Source organism: Oncorhynchus gorbuscha, linkage group LG19 (assembly GCF_021184085.1).
Source record: "Oncorhynchus gorbuscha isolate QuinsamMale2020 ecotype Even-year linkage group LG19, OgorEven_v1.0, whole genome shotgun sequence".
Classification (NCBI taxonomy): Eukaryota; Metazoa; Chordata; class Actinopteri; order Salmoniformes; family Salmonidae; genus Oncorhynchus; species Oncorhynchus gorbuscha.
Window position 1 is genome coordinate 71,471,514 of NC_060191.1, and position 22,372 is coordinate 71,493,885.

The 22,372-nt window shown below is 45.8% G+C and overlaps 1 protein-coding gene across 1 annotated transcript in view; it reads left to right on the forward strand.

Annotated features, from left to right (window-relative positions):
- The window catches only part of LOC124005158 (1-phosphatidylinositol 4,5-bisphosphate phosphodiesterase eta-1-like), a 154,621-nt gene that overhangs the window by 18,627 nt on the left and 113,622 nt on the right, over positions 1-22,372 (forward strand). The window contains 1 exon segment of the mRNA XM_046314148.1: positions 5,095-5,195. Within this exon segment, the coding sequence (XP_046170104.1) occupies positions 5,117-5,195 (79 nt within the window). The 5' untranslated portion in view covers positions 5,095-5,116.

Consider the following 22,372-nt stretch of genomic DNA (forward strand, 5'->3'; position numbering starts at 1 on the left):
CTAAACCTCCAACCTCCTCCAGCCTCTCATCCCTAAACCTCTACTCTCCTTCCATCTCCCATTCCTAAACCTCCACCCTCCTCCGACCTCCCATCCCTACATCTCCTCCATCCTCCCATCCCTTAACTTTCACCCTCCACCAAACTCCCATCCCTAAACCTCCTCCATCCTCCCATCCCTAAACCTACTCCATCCTCCCATCCCTAAACCTCCTACATCCTCCCATCCCTAAACCTCCTACATCCTCCCATCCCTACATCTCCTCCAACCTCCCATCCCTAAACCTCCACCAACCTCCCATCCCTAAACCTCCTCCATCCTCCCATCCCTAAACCTCCACCAATCTCCCATCCCTACATCTCTAAACTTCCACCCTCCTCCAAACTCTCATCCCTAAACCTCCACCCTCCTCCAACCTCCCCATCTCTAAACCTCCTCCAACCTCTCATCTTTAAACTCCACCTCTCTCCCCATCCATTCCTCTCCCCCCCATCCCTCCCACTCCCATCCCTCCAACCTCCCACTCCTCTCTCCCCGTCCCTCCAATCTCCCACCCCTCTCGTCCCCATCCCTCCAACCTCCCACCCCTCCAACCTCCCACCCCTCTCTCCCCGTCCCTCCAACCTACCACCCCTCTCGTCCCCATCCCTCCAACCTCCCACCCCTCTCTTCCCATCCCTCTAACCTCCCACCCCTCTCGTCCCCATCCCTCCAACCTCCCACCCCTCTCGCCCCCATCCCTCCAACCTCCCACCCCTCTCTCCCCGTCCCTCCAACCTCCCACCCCTCTCGTTCCATCCCTCCAACCTCCCACCCCTCTCGTTCCATCCCTCCAACCTCCCACCCCTCTCGTCCCCATCCCTCCCACTCCCACCCCTCTCGCCCCCCACCCTGTCTCCGGGCCCTGTTGTCCCGTGGTCCCTGGTGTATGAGTTAGTCTGCCTCAGTGCCTCCTGCTATTAGTCATTTGTTTTGTGTCATTAACGGAAGAAACGACAATACACACACACACAATTCACTTATCTCATTACCCATGAGGCTTTGCAGTTGAGCCCTCATAGAGCACTTCCTCATTACCAATGAGTGTGCAGGTGAGGTCTCTTGGGTTGGAAATGCAATACTGAACTCAGATCAGCTTGCGGGTAACTTCATCCACTCTGTGACACAGCCTTCAGAATGAGAGAATATCCACTCTGTGACACAGCCTTCAGAATGAGAGAATATCCACTCTGTGACACAGCCTTCAGAATGAGAGAATATCTACTCTGTGACACAGCCTTCAGAATGAGAGAATATCTACTCTGTGACACAGCCTTCAGAATGAGAGAATATCCACTCTGTGACACAGCCTTCAGAATGAGAGAATATCCACTCTGTGACACAGCCTTCAGAATGAGAGAATATCCACTCTGTGACACAGCCTTCAGAATGAGAGAATATCCACTCTGTGACACAGCCTTCAGAATGAGAGAATATCCACAGCCTTCAGAATGAGAGAATATCCACTCTGTGAAACAGCCTTCAGAATGAGAGAATATCCACTCTGTGACACAGCTTTCAGAATGAGAAAATATCCACTCTGTGACACAGCCTTCAGAATGAGAGAATATCCACTCTGTGACACAGCCTTCAGAATGAGAGAATATCCACTCTGTGACACAGCCTTCAGAATGAGAGAATATCCACTCTGTGACACAGCCTTCAGAATGAGAGAATATCTACTCTGTGACACAGCCTTCAGAATGAGAGAATATCCACTCTGTGACACAGCCTTCAGAATGAGAGAATATCCACTCTGTGACACAGCCTTCAGAATGAGAGAATATCTACTCTGTGACACAGCCTTCAGAATGAGAGAATATCCACTCTGTGACACAGCCTTCAGAATGAGAGAATATCCACTCTGTGACACAGCCTTCAGAATGAGAGAATATCCACTCTGTGACACAGCCTTCAGAATGAGAGAATATCCACAGCCTTCAGAATGAGAGAATATCCACTCTGTGACACAGCCTTCAGAATGAGAGAATATCCACTCTGTGACACAGCCTTCAGAATGAGAGAATATCCACTCTGTGAAACAGCCTTCAGAATGAGAGAATATCCACTCTGTGACACAGCCTTCAGAATGAGAGAATATCCACTCTGTGACACAGCCTTCAGAATGAGAGAATATCCACTCTGTGACACAGCCTTCAGAATGAGAGAATATCCACTCTGTGACACAGCCTTCAGAATGAGAGAATATCCACTCTGTGACACAGCCTTCAGAATGAGAGAATATCCACTCTGTGACACAGCCTTCAGAATGAGAGAATATCCACTCTGTGACACAGCCTTCAGAATGAGAGGATATCCACTCTGTGACACAGCCTTCAGAATGAGAGGACGACCAAATCAAATCAAAGTTTATTTGTCACGTGCTCCGAATACAACCTTACAGTGAAAGGCTTACTTACAGGCCCTAACCAACAGTGCAATTTTTAAGTAAAAAAATATGTATTAGGTGAACAATAGATAAGTAAAGTAATAATAACAACAGTAGAAAGACTGTTACAGTTGCATTTATTAATGAGGGGATATTTTCACAAGACCCCCATTGGACAGGAATGAACTAATTGTGTTCCCCTGGGCTAGTGGGCGGCTTGGGTTACAGAGAGGAGAGGCATGTTCACATCACCACAGCATGACAACACACTCAAGCTCATGAATACCATCCCCCCTGGGTCAAACCACCGTGGATCTCAGTAACAGCATTCTCTGTCTAGTTACAGACAGAATGTTAAGAGTATGTGTCAGACGGAACACTAAGTCTATAACTTCCTATATGAGATCTGACAATGCTATTTGTCTTTATGGAAGAGAGGACAGAGAGCCAGGCAGCATTTCACTATTTCATCTATGTGCTGGTATAAATGTAATGTATTTTTCACATTTAATCAGTGTTTGGATGTCTTAGTTCTACGGTCTGCAAGGATAGATATTATGGGTTTGTAGGAGCTACATTAGATACATGTAAATGAACCCTTGCAGCGAAAGACCACACGTGCGTTTTTTAAATTCTGACATTGGCCAAGCCCAGCTTTATTGTAGTGTGAATAGACAAATAGCAAAAAAATAAAAATGTCTTCCTTCATAAAACTACCATATCAGAATAAAGGTGCAGAGATAAACCTCTGTTTGAGTCATTTGTAACTTCCAGTGTCCGTCCTGTCATGTCTCTGTCTATTGGCTGCCTGTCACAGTGGAGCGGTTACCCATGGCAGTGACCTCTCACCTCCAACCCCAGACCTCATCTCCTGCTATTTGTCAGTCCCCTCTTACCTCCAAGCCAAGTCCAGACCAGTACCCGTTCTGTCAGTCCCCTCCCACCTCCAACCCCAGTCCAGACCAGTCCCCGTTCTGTCAGTCCCCTCTTACCTCCAAGCCAAGTCCAGACCAGTCCCCGTTCTGTCAGTCCCCTCGTACCTCCAAGCCAAGTCCAGACCAGTCCCCGTTCTGTCAGTCCCCTCTTACCTCCAAGCCAAGTCCAGACCAGTTCCCGTTCTGTCAGTCCCCTCCCACCTCCAACCCCAGTCCAGACCAGTCCCCGTTCTGTCAGTCCCCTCCCATCTCCAAGCCCAGTCCAGACCAGCTCCCATTCTGTCCACCCCTACACTACCACTCTGTTTGCTCCCCTTAACCCTCAGTCCCTTCCTTCCTTCCTCTTCTTCACTCATCACTCATCTCTCCTCCTGTTTTCCCACATGTTCCTGGTCCATCTCCCTGTGATTTACAGCCTCTGTCTACAGAGTTCAGGAACAGCTCCTGACAGGCTGGGGTGTCTGGTGTCAGCTGACCTGAGGGGAGGAGTCTGTCTACAGAGTTCAGGAACAGCTCCTGACAGGCTGGGGTGTCTGGTGTCAGCTGACCTGAGGGGAGGAGTCTGTCTACAGAGTTCAGGAACAGCTCCTGACAGGCTGGGGTGTCTGGTGTCAGCTGACCTGAGGGGAGGAGTCTGTCTACAGAGTTCAGGAACAGCTCCTGACAGGCTGGGGTGTCTGGTGTCAGCTGACCTGCTGACCTGAGGGAGGAGTCTGTCTACAGAGTTCAGGAACAGCTCCTGACAGGCTGGGGTGTCTGGTGTCAGCTGACCTGAGGGGAGGAGTCTGTCTACAGAGTTCAGGAACAGCTCCTGACAGGCTGGGGTGTCTGGTGTCAGCTGACCTGAGGGGAGGAGTCTGTCTACAGAGTTCAGGAACAGCTCCTGACAGGCTGGGGTGTCTGGTGTCAGCTGACCTGAGGGGAGGAGTCTGTCTACAGAGTTCAGGAACAGCTCCTGACAGGCTGGGGTGTCTGGTGTCAGCTGACCTGAGGGGAGGAGTCTGTCTACAGAGTTCAGGAACAGCTCCTGACAGGCTGGGGTGTCTGGTGTCAGCTGACCTGAGGGAGGAGTCTGTCTGACAGAGTTCAGGAACAGCTCCTGACAGGCTGGGGTGTCTGAGTGTCAGCTGACCTGAGGGGAGGAGTCTGTCTACAGAGTTCAGGAACAGCTCCTGACAGGCTGGGGTGTCTGGTGTCAGCTGACCTGTTCAGGAACAGCTCCTGACAGGCTGGGGTGTCTGGTGTCAGGGGAGGAGTCTGTCTACAGAGTTCAGGAACAGCTCCTGACAGGCTGGGGTGTCTGGTGTCAGCTGACCTGAGGGGAGGAGTCTGTCTACAGAGTTCAGGAACAGCTCCTCTGTATAGAGCACAGTTCAGGGGTTATATTACACTTTAGGCTCTTTGAGGTGAAAGTGTTATTTCATTGTAAACGTTGTGAATGCTGTTTCTTCCTCACATCACATATAGGGCTGTCACGCCTGGTGCCCCCTAATCCACACTAAGTTAATTATTCAGGAGCTACACAAGTTTAATCAATCCATCACATTTTATAAAGCCTTTTATATACTCAGCCTAAAGCCCCAAAGAGAAGGCAATGCAGAGGCAGAAGCACAGTGGCTGTGAAAAGCTCCCTAGAAGGCAGGAACCCTAGAGAGGAACCAGGAAATAAACATATTAAGCCTAAGGTGAACTGTATTGTGTCCAGTCTCACGCTTTCCTCCTCCTTCACAGGTCTCCCATCCCTCCCGCCGCCATGAGTTCCTGGGTTGTGAACAGGAAAGGAGGGCCGCAGTACTGCCATCACTTCCTCACAGACAACAGCATCTTTCATGGTGAGTGTCACACACACACACACACACACACACACACACACACACACACACACACACACACACACACACACACACACACACACACACACACACACACACACACACACACACACACACACACACACACACACACACAAACAGTTCTCTATTTCTCTATGTCCACAGATATCTTAATTTGATCGGTTTGTTACAGCAGGACAATAATCTTACAATGACAGGAAATGTGAATTATTATGTGCATCGTGGGCCAGATCAAATGTCAACGTCCATGAACGTCGGTGTTGGATGGTGCACACTGGGACATCGCGTTTGCCTTCTCCTGCTCAGACATTGCAAGCATTAACCAAGGTCATGGACTGCCAACTGCCATCAGCCACCAGACTGCTATAACATATGATGTGGTTAGCTGATACAGAAAATACACTATATATACAAAAGTATGTGGACGCCCCTTCAAATTAGTGAATTCAGCTATTTCATCCACAACCGTTGCTGACAGGTGTATAAAATTGAGCACCCAGCCATGCAATCTCCATAGACAAAACGTTGACAGTAGAATGGCCTTACTGAAGAGCTCAGTGACTTTCAACGTGGCACCGTCATAGGATGCCACCTTTCCAATAAGTCAGTTAGTCAATTGTCTGCCCTGCTAGAGCTTCCCCGGTCAACTGTAAGTGCTGTTATTGTGAAGTGGAAACATCGAGGAGCAACAACGGCACAGCCACGAAGTGGTAGGCCACACAAGCTCACAGAACGTTACTGCCGAGTCTTGAAGTGCGTAGTGTGCAAAAAATGGTCTGTCCTCGGTTGCAACATTCACTACTGAGTTCCAAACTGTCACTGGAAGCAACGTCAGCACAAGAACTGTTTGTCTGGAGCTTCATGAAATGGGTTTCCATGACCGAGCAGCCGCACACAGGCCTAAGATCACAATGCTCAATGCCAAGGGTCTGCTGGAGTGGTATAAAGCTCGCCGCCATTGGACTCTGGAGCAGTGGAAACGCGTATTCGTGAGTGATGAATTACGCTTCACCATCTGGCAGTCCGACGGATTAATCTGGGTTTGGCGGATGCCATGAGAACACTACCTGCCCGATTGCATAGTGCCAACTGTAAAGTTTGGTGGAGGAGGAATACTGATCTGGGGCTGTTTTTCATGGTTCAGGCCCTTTAGTTCCAGTGAAGGGAAATCTTAATGCTACAGCATACAATGACATTCTAGAAGATTCTGTGCCTCCAACTTTGTGGCAACAGTTTGGGGGGAGGCCCTTTCCTGTTTCAGCATGACAATGTCCCCGAGCACAAAGCGAGGTCCATACAGAAATGGTTTGTCGAGATCGGCGTGGGAGAACTTGGCTGGCCTGCACAGAGCCCTGACCTCAACCCCATCGAACACCTTTGGGATGAATTGGAACGCCGATTGCGAGCCAGGCCTAATCACCCAACATCAGTGCCCGACCTCACTAATGCTCTTGTGACTGAATGGAAGCAAGTCCCACAGCAATGTTCCAACATCTAGTGGAAAGTCTTCCCAGAAGAGTGGAGGCTGTTATAGCAGCAGAGGGGGGGGGGGGGGGGACGACTCCATATTAATGCCCATGATTTTGGAATGAGATGTTCGACCAGCAGGTGTCCACATACTTTTGGTCATGTAGTGTACCTATCCAGGCGTCGTCAGTAGTGGTGCGTGGGTAAAATCACTGTCTTACCATTATATATAGGCATAAGGAGGCAGAAATAATTCAACCACACCTTTGTTTCATCACAAAACCAGATAGCAACCTCTGTCCAGTGAAATTTTGTTGTTTTTGTTGTCCTAGGCTACCTGGCTAAAATACCTGCTTGCTAGTCTAACTTCCTTTCATGCATAACAATGCACCAGGCCAGCTAGTTAACATTAGCCTACTACATTTAGCCACATATTGAACTTCCATCCTCTCAGGCCAGTGGCACAATATATGAATATATGGTTTGATCAAAATCGCCATTATAATCATTTGCCAGTATGGAGAATTAAGTCTAAATCCCTAACTCCATCCATAATTAATTTAGGAAGGGGATGGTGTTAGCTAGCTAGCTAACCACGGGACGATAAGGACCCAACGAGATGCAACAATGAAAGTTTTTTTCTGTAAATGACGTTCTGCTTTTGATGTGATGTGATTGGTGTGAAGCCAAATCCAAACTGGCTTCCCTTGACATGTTGTTTTTGATGTGCGCCAGAACCAATCACAGTTGAGCTCACTCAGTTTAGCTCAACACTGATTGGCTATTATTATTTTTTTAATCAAGGGAGGTCAAATGCTCGCTGGCTTCCCTTGCATTCAACGCTACGGGTCCTACCCTTTCTGATCAGACAGCAGCAGATAGGTAGGCTACATATACTGAGAAAGAGGGGCGCTGTTTTACTTGCTAGGTTGCTTTCTCCAGTGAGACACATGCAGCCTCTTGCAAGTTGACGGAAAAACAATGAAACACAGACAAAGGAAAGATACATTATTTTATACGTTTTTTAATTTTTATTTATTGGTCTATTTCTGGCTTCCTTTGGCATCCATGAGTACACGCCACTGGGCATTGTGTTCGGGCATGTGTCAGCAACACCTGGGCAGAGGAACGCGCCCCACAGACAAAACCGTGACTCATCAGTAAAGAGCACTTTTTGCCAGTCCTTTCTGGTCCAGCGATGGTGGGTTTGTGCCCATAGGCGACGTTGTTGCTGGTGATGTCTGGCGAGGACCTGCCTTACAACAGGCCTACAAGCCCTCAGTCTTAACCTATTGATCTGAGCACTGATTGAGGGATTGTGCGTTCCTGGTGTAACTCGGGCAGTTGCTGTTGCCATCCTGTACCTGTCCCACACGTGTGTTGTTAGGATGTACCGATCATGTGCAGGTGTTGTTACACGTGGTCTGCCACTGCGAGGACAATCAGCTGTCCATCCTGTCTCCCTGTAGCACTGTCTTAGGCGTCTCACAGTACGGACATTGCAAATTATTGCCCTGGCCAGATCGGCAGTCCTCCTTGCAGCATGCCTAAGGCACGTTCACGCACATGAGCAGGGACCCTGGGCATCTTTCTTTTGGTGTTTTTCAGAGTCAGTAGAAAGGCCTCTTTCCTATCCTAAGTTTTCATAACTGTGACCTTAACGGCCTACCGTCTGTAAACTGTTAGTGTCTTAATGACTGTTCCACAGGTGCATGTTCATTAATTGTTTATGACTCATTGAACAAGCATGGGAAACCGTGTTTAACCTCTCTAGGGGGTGTGGGATAGTAGCGTCCCATCTGGCCAACATCCATTGAAATTGCAGAGCGCCACATTCAAAAACAAATACTCATTATAAAAATTCATAAAACATACAAGTGTTATACATTGGTTTAAAGATGAACTTCTTGTTAATCCAACCACGGTGTCAGATTTCAAAAAGGCTGGCTTTACGGCAAAAGCATACCATGCGATTATCTGAGAACTGTGCCCAGCAGACAAATCATTACAAACAGTTACCAGCCAAGTAGAGGAGTTACACATGTCAGAAATAGCGATAAAATGTATCACTTACCTTTGATGATCTTCATATGGTTGCACTCACAAGACTCCCATTTACTCAATAAATGTTTGTTTTGTTCCATAAAGTCCCTCTTATTATCCAAAAACCTCCGTTTTGTTCGCACGTTTTGTTCAGTAATCCACAGGCTAAAAGGCAGTCACAACAGGCAGACGAAAAATCTCAAAAGAATCAGTAAAGTTTGTAGAAACATGTCAAATCATGTTTAAAATCAATCCTCAGGTTGTTTTTAGTCATATTAATCAATAATATTTAAACCGGACAAAAGCTTTGTCAATATAAAAGGACAACAAGAAAGGCGCGCTCTCGGTCGAGTGTATGAAAAACCTCTGGGACACTGCAGTGTCCACTCATTCAGAGTGGTCTTACTCCCTCAGTACAAACCTGAAACAATTTCTAAAGACTGGTGACATCTAGTGGAAGCCATAGGAAATGCAATTTGAGTCCTAAGTCAATGGAATCTGTATAGGCAGTCAATGGAAATCTACAAACATAAAAAAATCCCACTTCCTGGATGGATTTGTCCCAGGTTTTCACCTATCATTTTAGTTATGTTATACTCATAGACATTATTTTAGTGTGTTTTAGAAACTTTGGAGTGTTTTCTATCCAAATCTAATAATTATATGCATATCCTAGCTTCTGGGGCTGAGTAGCAGGCATTTTACTTTGGGCACACTTTTCATCTGTAGGTGAAAATAGTGTCCCCTACCCTAGTGAGGTTAAACCCTTTACAATGAAGATCTGTGAAGTTATTTGGATGTATACAAATTATCATTGAAAGACAGGATCCTGAAAAAGGGACGTTTCTTCTTTTTTGCTGAGTTTATATAATATATTTTTTTTCTTCACATTTTCAAACAGTACATTTATATTTTCCAACGGGCTATACATTTGGGTGAGCCTCGTTTCACTGCCAAAAATTAAATGAAACCATCGTCGGTTCAGCGAAATAACAACACAATGTCAAATACAGGTAGTCTAGTCAAATAATTAACATCCAATCACATTAACCGTTACTCATCCAATCACATTAACCGTTACTCATCCAATCACATTAACCGTTACTCATCCAATCACATTAACCGTTACTCATCCAATCACATTAACCGTTACTCATCCAATCACATTAAACGTTACTCATCCAATCACATTAAACGTTACTCATCCAATCACATTAACCGTTACTCATCCAATCACATTAACCGTTACTCATCCAATCACATTAACCGTTACTCATCCAATCACATTAACCGTTACTCATCCAATCACATTAACAGTTACTCATCCAATCACATTAACCGTTACTCATCCAATCACATTAACCGTTACTCATCCAATCACATTAACCGTTACTCATCCAATCACATTAACCGTTACTCATCCAATCACATTAACCGTTACTCATCCAATCACATTAACCGTTACTCATCCAATCACATTAACCGTTACTCATCCAATCACATTAAACGTTACTCTCTCGCAGGAAACCTTCACTCTTGCAGACATTTAGAAACAAAATGTGACAATTTGAAAAATAAACCACGAGTTGTTTGAGTAGTAAGACAAGTATAAAAGCAACAGATACCATTAATAAGAAGGTCTAGAAGCATCTTATATGGTGAGCTACCGAGTGGCTGGGACAGACAAGCCCTATACTATTGTGGAGGACTTCATTCTTCCTGCTGCCGTGGATATGACTGGGACAATGCTGGGGGAAAAGGACAAAGAAACTATACAGACTGTGTCTTCATCAAACAACACTGTTTCACGATGCATCAATGACATGGCAGGAGGTGTTTTGAAACAATTACTGCTTCACATACAAGCCAGTGAATTACATGCCTTAAAGCTGGATGAGTCAACAGACGTGGCAGGTCTGACACAGCTCCTGGTATATGTCTGTTACAGCTGGATGAGTCAACAGACGTGGTGGGTCTGACACAGCTCCTGGTATATGTCTGTTACAGCTGGATGAGACAACAGACGTGGCAGGTCTGACACAGCTCCTGGTATATGTCTGTTACAGCTGGATGAGTCAACAGGCCTGGCACAGCTCCTGGTATATGTCTGTTACAGCTGGATGAGTCAACAGGCCTGACACGGCTCCTGGTATATGTCTGTTACAGCTGGATGAGTCAACAGGCCTGGCACAGCTCCTGGTATATGTCTGTTACAGCTGGATGAGTCAACAGGCCTGACACGGCTCCTGGTATATGTCTGTTACAGCTGGATGAGTCAACAGGTCCTGGCACAGCTCCTGGTATATGTCTGTTACAGCTGGATGAGTCAACAGGCCTGACACGGCTCCTGGTATATGTCTGTTACAGCTGGATGAGTCAACAGGCCTGACACGGCTCCTGGTATATGTCTGTTACAGCTGGATGAGTCAACAGGTCCTGGCACAGCTCCTGGTATATGTCCGTTATCTTTATGGGGGGTCAATTAAGGAAGACAGCCTCTTCTGTAAACCACAGGAAACCAGGACAACATGAGAGGATATTTTTAAGGTACTGGACAGCTTTGTGACATCTGTGTGTGTAAAACACTGTGTGTGTAAAACACTGTGTGTGTAAAATGATTTCAGACTGAGATACTCTCCAATACAACCCAATCAACATTGCAGAGTAATGTGTATCCTCTAAAGTACACCATTCTCATTAACCTGTGGTGAGATATTCACCATTTCTGATGAACAAATCAGGTTTTATATGTAAGATAGTTAAATAAAGGCAACATTTGTGATTCTTCTTATATTTTTATTTGTGCCAAGGACCTATAAGAGCTCTTTGTCACTTCCCACAAGCCGGGTTGTGACAAAAACTCACACTTATTCTTCTGTTTAATAAATGTATCGTATAGTGTGTGTGTGGCATGCTTACAATGATGGCAAAAAACAACATTTGAGAGTGTGCTGACCCTGGTGCTAGAGGGGGTACAGCTAGAGGTTAAATGTTTGAAGGGGTACTGGGCTATAACAAGTTTGGGAACCACTGCCCTAACAGAATAATGTTGAACCTTGGCTTGAAGCTGAATTACAGCAATTATACATTTGGAGTAGATAAGAGATGACAGTGTGTGGAAATGACCATGTATTTCTCATCAGACAGACTAACCCACTGGGCACAGACGTCATTTCAACATCTAGTTTTTAATTTACATTTCGTTGAGTTGTCAACTAACGTGAATTCAACGTGAAATTACCATTGGATTTAGGTTAGAAGTTGGGTGAATAAAATGCGAAATTCCCTTACCTTGATGACTTTTTTCTAATCCGTTGATTAATGTTGAATTGTTTTGTTGAAATGACGTGGAAACAACATTGATTCGACCAATTTTTGCCCGTTGGGTAGCTAGTGAGGCTACATATTATTATAATTATCACAGTGATAATCTATTCTTCAATTCAAACCGTAAAGCTGGTAGCCTTCTAATGAGCAAATATATTAGTCAAGCGAGGAAAATGCCTCGGTGATTGTTTGACGAAGCCCCTGGGCAATATCCTTTCCACTCAGAAGCCTGCACTGAAAAATAAAAACAATCATTGGCTGAAGGGCCAATTTATGGGTGATGTGTTTCCTATTGGTGAAATAGTTTACGTCTTTGGAGATGCAGCAGTGGCAGGACACACGCGGTAATAATATCACCCTGCGGAATAGAAAGCAGAGAGAGAGAGCGAGTACAAATAATAAATAAACCGCTTCCCTTCTCCCGCGCTCCCCACGTCAGAGCCGGTGACATGAGAGGTAGTGGAACGTCCGTCAAAAACACACAAGTTCAACTTTTCCATTCTTGATTCCCCCCGGAACACAATCTTAACGACTTAAATGCAACTCGATGTCAAATCACACTGAACTGTCTTTCATCAATTAGTCTACCTGGCCAACATCCTGTGAAAGATTTTTGTTCATAGACTATATGAAATTTGGTTAGTATATTTTGAGTCCCTTGCGAGGGGAACTTTGACCCGTTTCACTAGCTCCGCGTATATGACCGCCCCACTCACCCCCTCGCCAGGCTATCGCGTAAATATGTCAAGATAATGGGTTTATCGCATTTTTCACTCTGCGCGACTGATGTGAGGATTGTAACACCCTCCATCGCCTTCGCTCTCTCTGCGCAGAGAGATAAGCGGAGACATGCGTGTGTATGTTGCGCAGGAGAGATAAGCAGCAGGTTTTGTGGAGCGTTCAGAGAGAGGGTCCTGTTTCTGTCAATTCAGTTCATCTCTGGGTCGTTTGGCGACGGTGTGACACGGATGAAAACATGCGTTCCATTTGGACTAAGAGCAGCATGGGGGTAATTTCAGACCAACATATGGGATTTCACGCCTGGGCAACTATTGTACCTTACTGGAGACTATCTAATGGCAATGATGTCCAAAGTGGATGAACGGACAAAAAAACTAATTGAGAGCACTACCTCAAAACAGTATCACTCCCTCTTTATCCCGGAGAGGAATTATTTATCCAAAGCTATGCAAACACAAAATTAGTCATAAATGGCCGAACTCGAAGTATCCAAAAATCTCAGTTTTGAGAAGGGTAAGCGTTCTACTAAATTCTACTCGATTTCAATGTATGTGTAATGGTATTCTAGGTGATGAGGGGCGAGGGTGTATTTTCAAAATGTAGCCCATGTTTAAACCTGGACTGTCTTCTGAATGGGTTGCTCCATTCCTAAATGCTTCATTTGACTTTTGATATGCCTGTGCTTTGCTGGTTTTCTGAGGCTGTCATTGTGACTGTGATAAATACGCATTTGTTATGCATAGGTCTGGGGGGGAAAACAATCACTACATTGTTGTGAGTGCAACATCACAGCCCATGCTTTAATGTCTTTACTATGTAGCCAATTTGTTTTTTAAAAATAACGTTTTTTTTTTTTTTTTTGGTATGCTCCTAGGAAGTTCTCAATTTGACTCATACATTCATGTTGGGAGTGTTTTTTTGTCTTGCCAGGAAATATGTCTTTGTAGAACAGTAGGCAATGGAACCCGAGAGCGCACGCCCACTCCTCGGGAGTGCGAGGCAGCGGATGACGAGCTTGTCAGTGGTGCTGCAGCAGATTGCATTCTGTTCCCTGCAGGCTGTCTGTCTGTCGCGAGGGGGCAGAAAATCCGCTTTTTCTCCGGGCTTATCTGACAAGAGTTGCATGTGCTTTTGTTGATACAGTTAGATACACATTCATTTTGCAAATGTGAACCAAATAAATTGTGTAGGCTAACCATTCAGCCATTTTAATCAAATTTTCTTCAGTGTTTTATTTTTAAAATGGAACACTTATGTCTATAGGGAGAACATATTCAGGTGTAGTCTGGGACAAACATCATCCCTGGCATTTCTAACACACTGGTCCATTTCCCCCCTCCCTTACAGCCCCCACACACATAAACCTAAATTAGACTGGCCCTTTCCCCGCTCCCTTAAGGCTCCCACCTACATAAACCTAAATTAGACTGGCCCTTTCCTCCCTCCCTTAAGGCTCCCACCTACATAAACCTAAATTAGACAGGCCCTTTCCTCCCTCCCTTAAGGCCCCCACCCACATAGACCTAAATTAGACTGGTCCTTTCCCCCCTCCCTTAAGTCTCCCACCCAAATAAACCTAAATTAGACAGGCCCTTTCCCCCTCCCTTAAGGCTCCCACCCACATAGACCTAAATTAGACAGGCACTTTCCCCCCTCCCTTAAGGTCCCCACCCACATAAACCTAAATTAGACTGGCCCTTTCCCCCCTCCCTTACAGCTCCCACACACACAAAACTAAATTAGACTGGTCCACTGGCCAAAACATTGACCAGTCCGCCCATAAACATAAATTAGTTTAAAAGGGTTCAGAACATTAATCTGCCTAATAATGTAACCCTCTCTAGCCAGAGGAGATTAATCTGCCTAATAATGTAACCCTCTAGCCAGAGGAGATTAATCTGCCTAATAATGTAACCCTCTCTAACCAGAGGAGATTAATCTGCCTAATAATGTAACCCTCTCTAGCCAGAGGAGATTAATCTGCCTAATAATGTAACCCTCTCTAGCCAGAGGAGATTAATCTGCCTAATAATGTAACCCTCTAGCCAGAGGAGATTAATCTGCCTAATAATGTAACCCTCTCTAGCCAGAGGAGATTAATCTGCCTAATAATGTAACCCTCTCTAGCCAGAGGAGATTAATCTGCCTAATAATGTAACCCTCTCTAGCCAGAGGAGATTAATCTGCCTAATAATGTAACCCTCTCTAGCCAGAGGAGATTAATCTGCCTAATAATGTAACCCTCTCTAGCCAGAGGAGATTAATCTGCCTAATAATGTAACCCTCTCTAGCCAGAGGAGATTAATCTGCCTAATAATGTAACCCTCTCTAGCCAGAGGAGATTCAACTGCCTAATAATATAACCCTCTCTAGCCAGAGGAGATTAATCTGCCTAATAATGTAACCCTCTCTAGCCAGAGGAGATTAATCTGCCTAATAATGTAACCCTCTCTAGCCAGAGGAGATTAATCTGCCTAATAATGTAACCCTCTCTAGCCAGAGGAGATTAATCTGCCTAATAATGTAACCCTCTCTAGCCAGAGGAGATTAATCTGCCTAATAATGTAACCCTCTCTAGCCAGAGGAGATTAATCTGCCTAATAATGTAACCCTCTCTAGCCAGAGGAGATTAATCTGCCTAATAATGTAACCCTCTCTAGCCAGAGGAGATTAATCTGCCTAATAATGTAACCCTCTCTAGCCAGAGGAGATTAATCTGCCTAATAATGTAACCCTCTCTAGCCAGAGGAGATTAATCTGCCTAATAATGTAACCCTCTCTAGCCAGAGGAGATTAATCTGCCTAATAATGTAACCCTCTCTAGCCAGAGGAGATTAATCTGCCTAATAATGTAACCCTCTCTAGCCAGAGGACATTAATCTGCCTAATAATGTAACCCTCTCTAGCCAGAGGACATTAATCTGCCTAATAATGTAACCCTCTCTAGCTAGAGTAGATGAATCTGCCTAATAATGTAACCCTCTCTAGCCAGAGGACATTAATCTGCCTAATAATGTAACCCTCTCTAGCCAGAGGACATTAATCTGCCTAATAATGTAACCCTCTCTAGCCAGAGGACATTAATCTGCCTAATAATGTAACCCTCTCTAGCCAGAGGAGATTAATCTGCCTAATAATGTAACCCTCTCTAGCCAGAGGAGATTAATCTGCCTAATAATGTAACCCTCTCTAGCCAGAGGAGATTAATCTGCCTAATAATGTAACCCTCTCTAGCCAGAGGAGATTAATCTGCCTAATAATGTAACCCTCTCTAGCCAGAGGAGATTAATCTGCCTAATAATGTAACCCTCTCTAGCCAGAGGAGATTAATCTGCCTAATAATGTAACCCTCTCTAGCCAGAGGAGATTAATCTGCCTAATAATGTAACCCTCTCTAGCCAGAGGAGATTCATCTGCCTAATAATGTAACCCTCTCTAGCCAGAGGAGATTAATCTGCCTAATAATGTAACCCTCTCTAGCCAGAGGAGAGGAATCTGCCTAATAATGTAACCCTCTCTAGCCAGAGGAGATTCATCTGCCTAATAATGTAACCCTCTCTAGCCAGAGGAGATTCATCTGCCTAATAATGTAACCCTCTCTAGCCAGAGGAGATTAATATGACTAATAATGTTACCCTCTCTAACCAGAGGAGATTAATCTTCCGAATAATGTAACCCTCTCTAGCCAGAGGAGATGAATCTGCCTAATAATGTTACCCTCTCTAGCCAGAGGAGATTAATCTTCCGAATAATGTAACCCTCTCTAGCCAGAGGAGATTAATCTGATGAACAATGTAACCCTCTCTAGCCAGAGGAGATTAATCTGCCTAATAATGTAACCCTCTCTAGTCAGAGGAGATTAATATGCCTAATAATGTTACCCTCTCTAACCAGAGGAGATTAATCTTCCGAATAATGTAACCCTCTCTAGCCAGAGGAGATTAATCTGCCTAATAATGTAACCCTCTCTAGCCAGAGGAGATTAATCTGCCTAATAATGTAACCCTCTCTAGCCAGAGGAGATTAATCTGCCTAATAATGTAACCCTCTCTAGCCAGAGGAGATTAATCTGCCTAATAATGTAACCCTCTCTAGCCAGAGGAGATTAATCTGCCTAATAATGTAACCCTCTCTAGCCAGAGGAGATTAATCTGCCTAATAATGTAACCCTCTCTAGCCAGAGGAGATTAATCTGCCTAATAATGTAACCCTCTCTAGCCAGAGGAGATTAATCTGCCTAATAATGTAACCTTCTCTAGCCAGAGGAGATTAATCTGCCTAATAATGTAACCCTCTCTAGCCAGAGGAGATTCATCTGCCTAATAATGTAACCCTCTCTAGCCAGAGGACATTAATCTGCCTAATAATGTAACCCTCTCTAGCCAGAGGACATTAATCTGCCTAATAATGTAACCCTCTCTAGCCAGAGGAGATTCATCTGCCTAATAATGTAACCCTCTCTAGCCAGTGGAGATTCATCTGCCTAATAATGTAACCCTCTCTAGCCAGAGGACATTAATCTGCCTAATAATGTAACCCTCTCTAGCCAGAGGACATTAATCTGCCTAATAATGTAACCCTCTCTAGCCAGAGGACATTAATCTGCCTAATAATGTAACCCTCTCTAGCCAGAGGACATTCATCTGCCTAATAATGTAACCCTCTCTAGCCAGAGGACATTAATCTGCCTAATAATGTAACCCTCTCTAGCCAGAGGAGATTCATCTGCCTAATAATGTAACCCTCTCTAGCCAGAGGAGATTAATATGCCTAATAATGTTACTGTTATGCAGGTGAATGAGGACCCAAAAGCGACTTGGCGAAAACAGAGTCTTTATTCCAGTAAAGGATATAGGCAATACTCCTGGACAGTCAGAGCAGAAAACAAAACATAAAAAACTCAATTCCACTCGTAGTGACGAGGACAGACTGGAGACTCGACCATTAACTGTAGGTTGCCTCGGGAAGGCACCGACCGTAGCAGACTCAGACACCTGCTCACACGCAGCATCTGAGGGAAACAAGACACGACAGGGCGAGACAAAGACACAGCACGGCGAACATAATACAAGGATCTGACAGGACAGAAACGGAAAACAAGGGGAGAAATAGGGACTCTAATCAGAGGGCAAGATAAGGAACAGGTGTGAAAAGACTAGATGATTGAGTAGGGGAATAGGAACAGCTGGGAGCAGGAACGGAACGATAGAGAGAAGAGAGAGAGGGAGGGAGAGAGAAAAAAGGGAACGAACCTAATAAGACCAGCAGGGGGAAAACGAACAGAAGGGAAAGCAAAATGACAAGACAATATAAGACAAAACATGACAGTACCCCCCCACTCACCGAGCGCCTCCTGGCGCACTCGAGGAGGAACACTGGCGGCAACGGAGGAAATCATAGATCACAAACGGTCCAGCACGTCCCGAGAAAGAACCCAACTCCTCTCCTCAGGACCGTAACGGAAAACGATAAAAAGGGAAACTAGGGTACTACTCTAAAAAAAATGAGACATGGGTAGAGAACTGAAAGCTTAAGAGCAAACAGGACCAAACAGGCCAGGAGAGTAACAACTAGGGACAGACTGAGACACAGCAAGGGCAGGAACAAGAACAGGAGAGATGCGGTGGCAGGGAACAGACTGAGACCCAGCAAGACCAGGAGCAGAAGCAGAAAAAAAAATACCAGACTTATTCTGCGCGCAGTCCGAACACGCAGCCACGAAACGGCGCGTGTCACGCTCCTGAGTAGGCCACCAAAACCGCTGGCGAATAGAAGCAAGCGTACCCCGAACGCCGGGGTGGCCAGCTAACTTGGCAGAGTGCGCCCACTGAAGAACAGCCAGACGAGTAGAGACAGGAACGAAAAGAAGGTTACTAGGACAAGCGTGCGGCGACGGAGTGTGAGTGAGTGCTTGCTTAACCTGTCTCTCAATTCCCCAGACAGTCAACCCGACAACACGCCCAACAGGAAGGATCCCCTCGGGATCGGTAGAAGCCACAGAAGAACTAAAGAGACGGGATAAAGCATGAGGCTTGGTGTTCTTAGTACCCGGGCAATAAGAAATAACGAACTCGAAACGAGCGAAAAACAACGCCCAACGAGCATGACGCGCATTCAGTCGTTTGGCAGAACGGATGTACTCAAGGTTCCTTTGGTCAGTCCAAACGACAAAAGGAACGGTCGCCCCCTCCAACCACTGTCGCCATTTGCCTAGGGCTAAACGGATGGCAAGCAGTTCACGGTTAGCCACATCATAGTTACGTTCCGACGGTGACAGGCGATGAGAAAAATACGCGCAAGGGTGGACCCCATCGTCAGTATCGGAGCGCTGGGACAGAATGGCTCCCACGCCCACCCCCGACGCGTCGACCTCGACAATAAACTGTTTAGTGACGTCAGGTGCAACAAGGATAGGAGCGGATGCAAAACGCTTCTTGAGGAGATCAGAACAACAATCATACGACCGGTGAGGAGGAAGGGAGTTGGTTCTGGACCGACTGAAGACCGTGCGCAGACCATGATATTCCTCCGGCACTCCTGTCAAATCACCAGGTTCCTCCTGTGAAGAGGGAGCAGAACAAACAGGAGGAATAGCAGACATTAAACACTTCACATGACAAGAAGCGTTCCAGGAAAGGATAGAATTACTAGACCAATCAAAAGAAGGATTATGACACACTAGCCAGGGATGACCCAAAACAACAGGTGTAAAAGGTGAACAAAAAATCAAAAAGAAATGGTCTCACTATGGTTACCAGATACAGTGAGGGTTAAAGGTAGGGTTTCACATAATATACTGGGGAGAGGACTACCATCCAAGGCGAACATGACCGTGGGCTCCCTAACTGTCTGAGAGGAATGTCATGTTCCCGAGCCCAGGCTTCGTCCATAAAACAGCCCTCCGCCCCAGAGTCTATTAATGCACTGCAGGAAGCTGCCGATCCGGTCCAGCGTAGATGGACCGGTAAGGTAGTACAGGTACTTGACGGAGAGGACCGTCTAGTAGCGCTTATCAGTCGCCCTCCGCTTACTGATGAGCTCTGGCCTTTAACTGGACATGAAATGACAAAATGACCAGCGGAACCGCAATAGAGACAGAGGCGGTTGGTGATTCTCCGTTCCCTCTCCTTAGTTGAAATGCGAATACCCCCCAGCTGCATGGGCTCAACACCTGAGTCAGTGGGGAAAGATGGTAGTGTCGGAGAGAGGGGAGACACAGTTAACGCGAGCTCTCTTCTATGAGCTCGGTGACGAAGATCTACCCGTCGTTCAATGCGAATAGCGAGTTCAATCAAAGAATCCACGCTGGATGGAACCTCCCGAGAGAGAATCTCATCCTTAACCTTAGCGTGGAGTCCCTCCAGAAAACGAGCGAGCAACGCCTGCTCGTTCCAGTTACTGGAGGCAGCAAGAGTGCGAAACTCTATAGAGTAATCCGTTATGGATCGATTACCTTGACATAGGGAAGACAGGGACCAGGAAGCTTCTTTCCCAAAAACTGAACGATCAAAAACCCTTATCATCTCCTCTTTAAAGTTCAGATAATCGTTAGTACACTCAGCGCTTGCCTCCCAGATAGCTGTGCCCCACTGCCGAGCCCGACCAGTAAGGAGTGATATGACGTAGGCAATCCGAGCTCTCTCTCTTGAGTATGTGTTGGGTTGGAGAGAGAACACTATATCACACTGGGTGAGAAAGGAGCGGCACTCAGTGGGCTGCCCAGAGTAACATGGTGGGTTATTAACCCTAGGTTCCGGAGACTCGGAAGACCAGGAAGTAGCTGGTGGCACGAGACGAAGACTCTGATACTGTCCTGAGAGGTCGGAGACCTGAGCGGCCAGGGTCTCAACGGCATGCCGAGCAGCAGACAATTCCTGCTCGTGTCTGCCGAGCATCGCTCCCTGGAACTCGAGTAGAGTAGAGAGAATCCATAGTCGCTGGGTCCATTCTTGGTCGGATCCTTCTGTTATGCAGGTGAATGAGGACCCAAAAGCGACTTGGCGAAAACAGAGTCTTTATTCCAGTAAAGGATATAGGCAATACTCCTGGACAGTCAGAGCAGAAAACAAAACATAAAAACTAAATTCCACTCGTAGTGACGAGGACAGACTGGAGACTCGACCATTAACTGTAGGTTGCCTCGGGAAGGCACCGACCGTAGCAGACTCAGACACCTGCTCACACGCAGCATCTGAGGGAAACAAGACACGACAGGGCGAGACAAAGACACAGCACGGCGAACATAATACAAGGATCCGACAGGACAGAAACGGAAAACAAGGGGAGAAATAGGGACTCTAATCAGAGGGCAAGATAAGGAACAGGTGTGAAAAGACTAGATGATTGAGTAGGGGAATAGGAACAGCTGGGAGCAGGAACGGAACGATAGAGAGAAGAGAGAGAGGGAGGGAGAGAGAAAAAAGGGAACGAACCTAATAAGACCAGCAGGGGGAAAACGAACAGAAGGGAAAGCAAAATGACAAGACAATATAAGACAAAACATGACAGTTACCCTCTCTAACCAGAGGAGATTAATCTGCCTAATAATGTAACCCTCTCTAGCCAGAGGAGACTTGTGCACATTGAAGGCCACCAGCATTCTGTGACGTGTATTGAAGGGTGAAAGCAAACTGTTGGTCGTTCAACTTCACAGTTGATCAGCTTTCTAATATATTTCCCAAATATATTGATCTCTAAAATGTTTATAAAGTAGCAGCAGTTATTATATGCTATAGTATCTGATGCTAGCCTAGCCCTATAAGCTATAGTGTGTGATGCTAGCCTAGCCCTTTAGGCTATAGTGTGTGATGCTAGCCTAGCCCTTTAGGCTATAGTGTGTGATGCTAGCCTAGCCCTATAGGCTATAGTATCTGATGCTAGCCTAGCCCTATAAGCTATAGTGTGTGATGCTAGCCTAGCCCTTTAGGCTATAGTGTGTGATGCTAGCCTAGCTATAGGCTGATAGGCTATAGGTAGTGTGATGCTAGCCTAGCCCTATAGGCTATAGTGGGTGATGCTAACCTAGTCCTGTAGGCTATAGTGGGTGATGCTAGCCTAGGCCTGTAGGCTATAGTGGGTGATGCTAGCCCAGTCCTGTAGGCTATAGTGGGTGATGCTAGCCTAGTCCTGTAGGCTATAGTGGGTGATGCTAGCCTAGTCCTGTAGGCTATAGTGGGTGATGCTAGCCTAGTCCTGTAGGCTATAGTGGGTGATGCTAGCCTAGCCCTATGTTTTCTAACCCATAGTGATATACTGTACTGCACCATGACTGTCTACGCTATAGCTGCTGTTATGTGGTGTGTTGGTGCCCATGCCCCAGATTGGTAGCCCCTTCCCTCAGTCAAAGGACCTCTACATCGCCCTCTATTGGCCTCATGGGTGGAACTGTTGTAAATATTTTATTAATAAACCTATAAAAAATGAATTATATTTCAGTCCTCTGTGATGTATGTAAAATGTAGTATTGGGATGCAAACTCAAAATATAATACTAATGTAATGTAAAATGTTTTAACTCGATATCTGACATGGTACAGGTGCCTTCTTTTTTTAAGCCCATAACATTTAAGTCATTTAGCA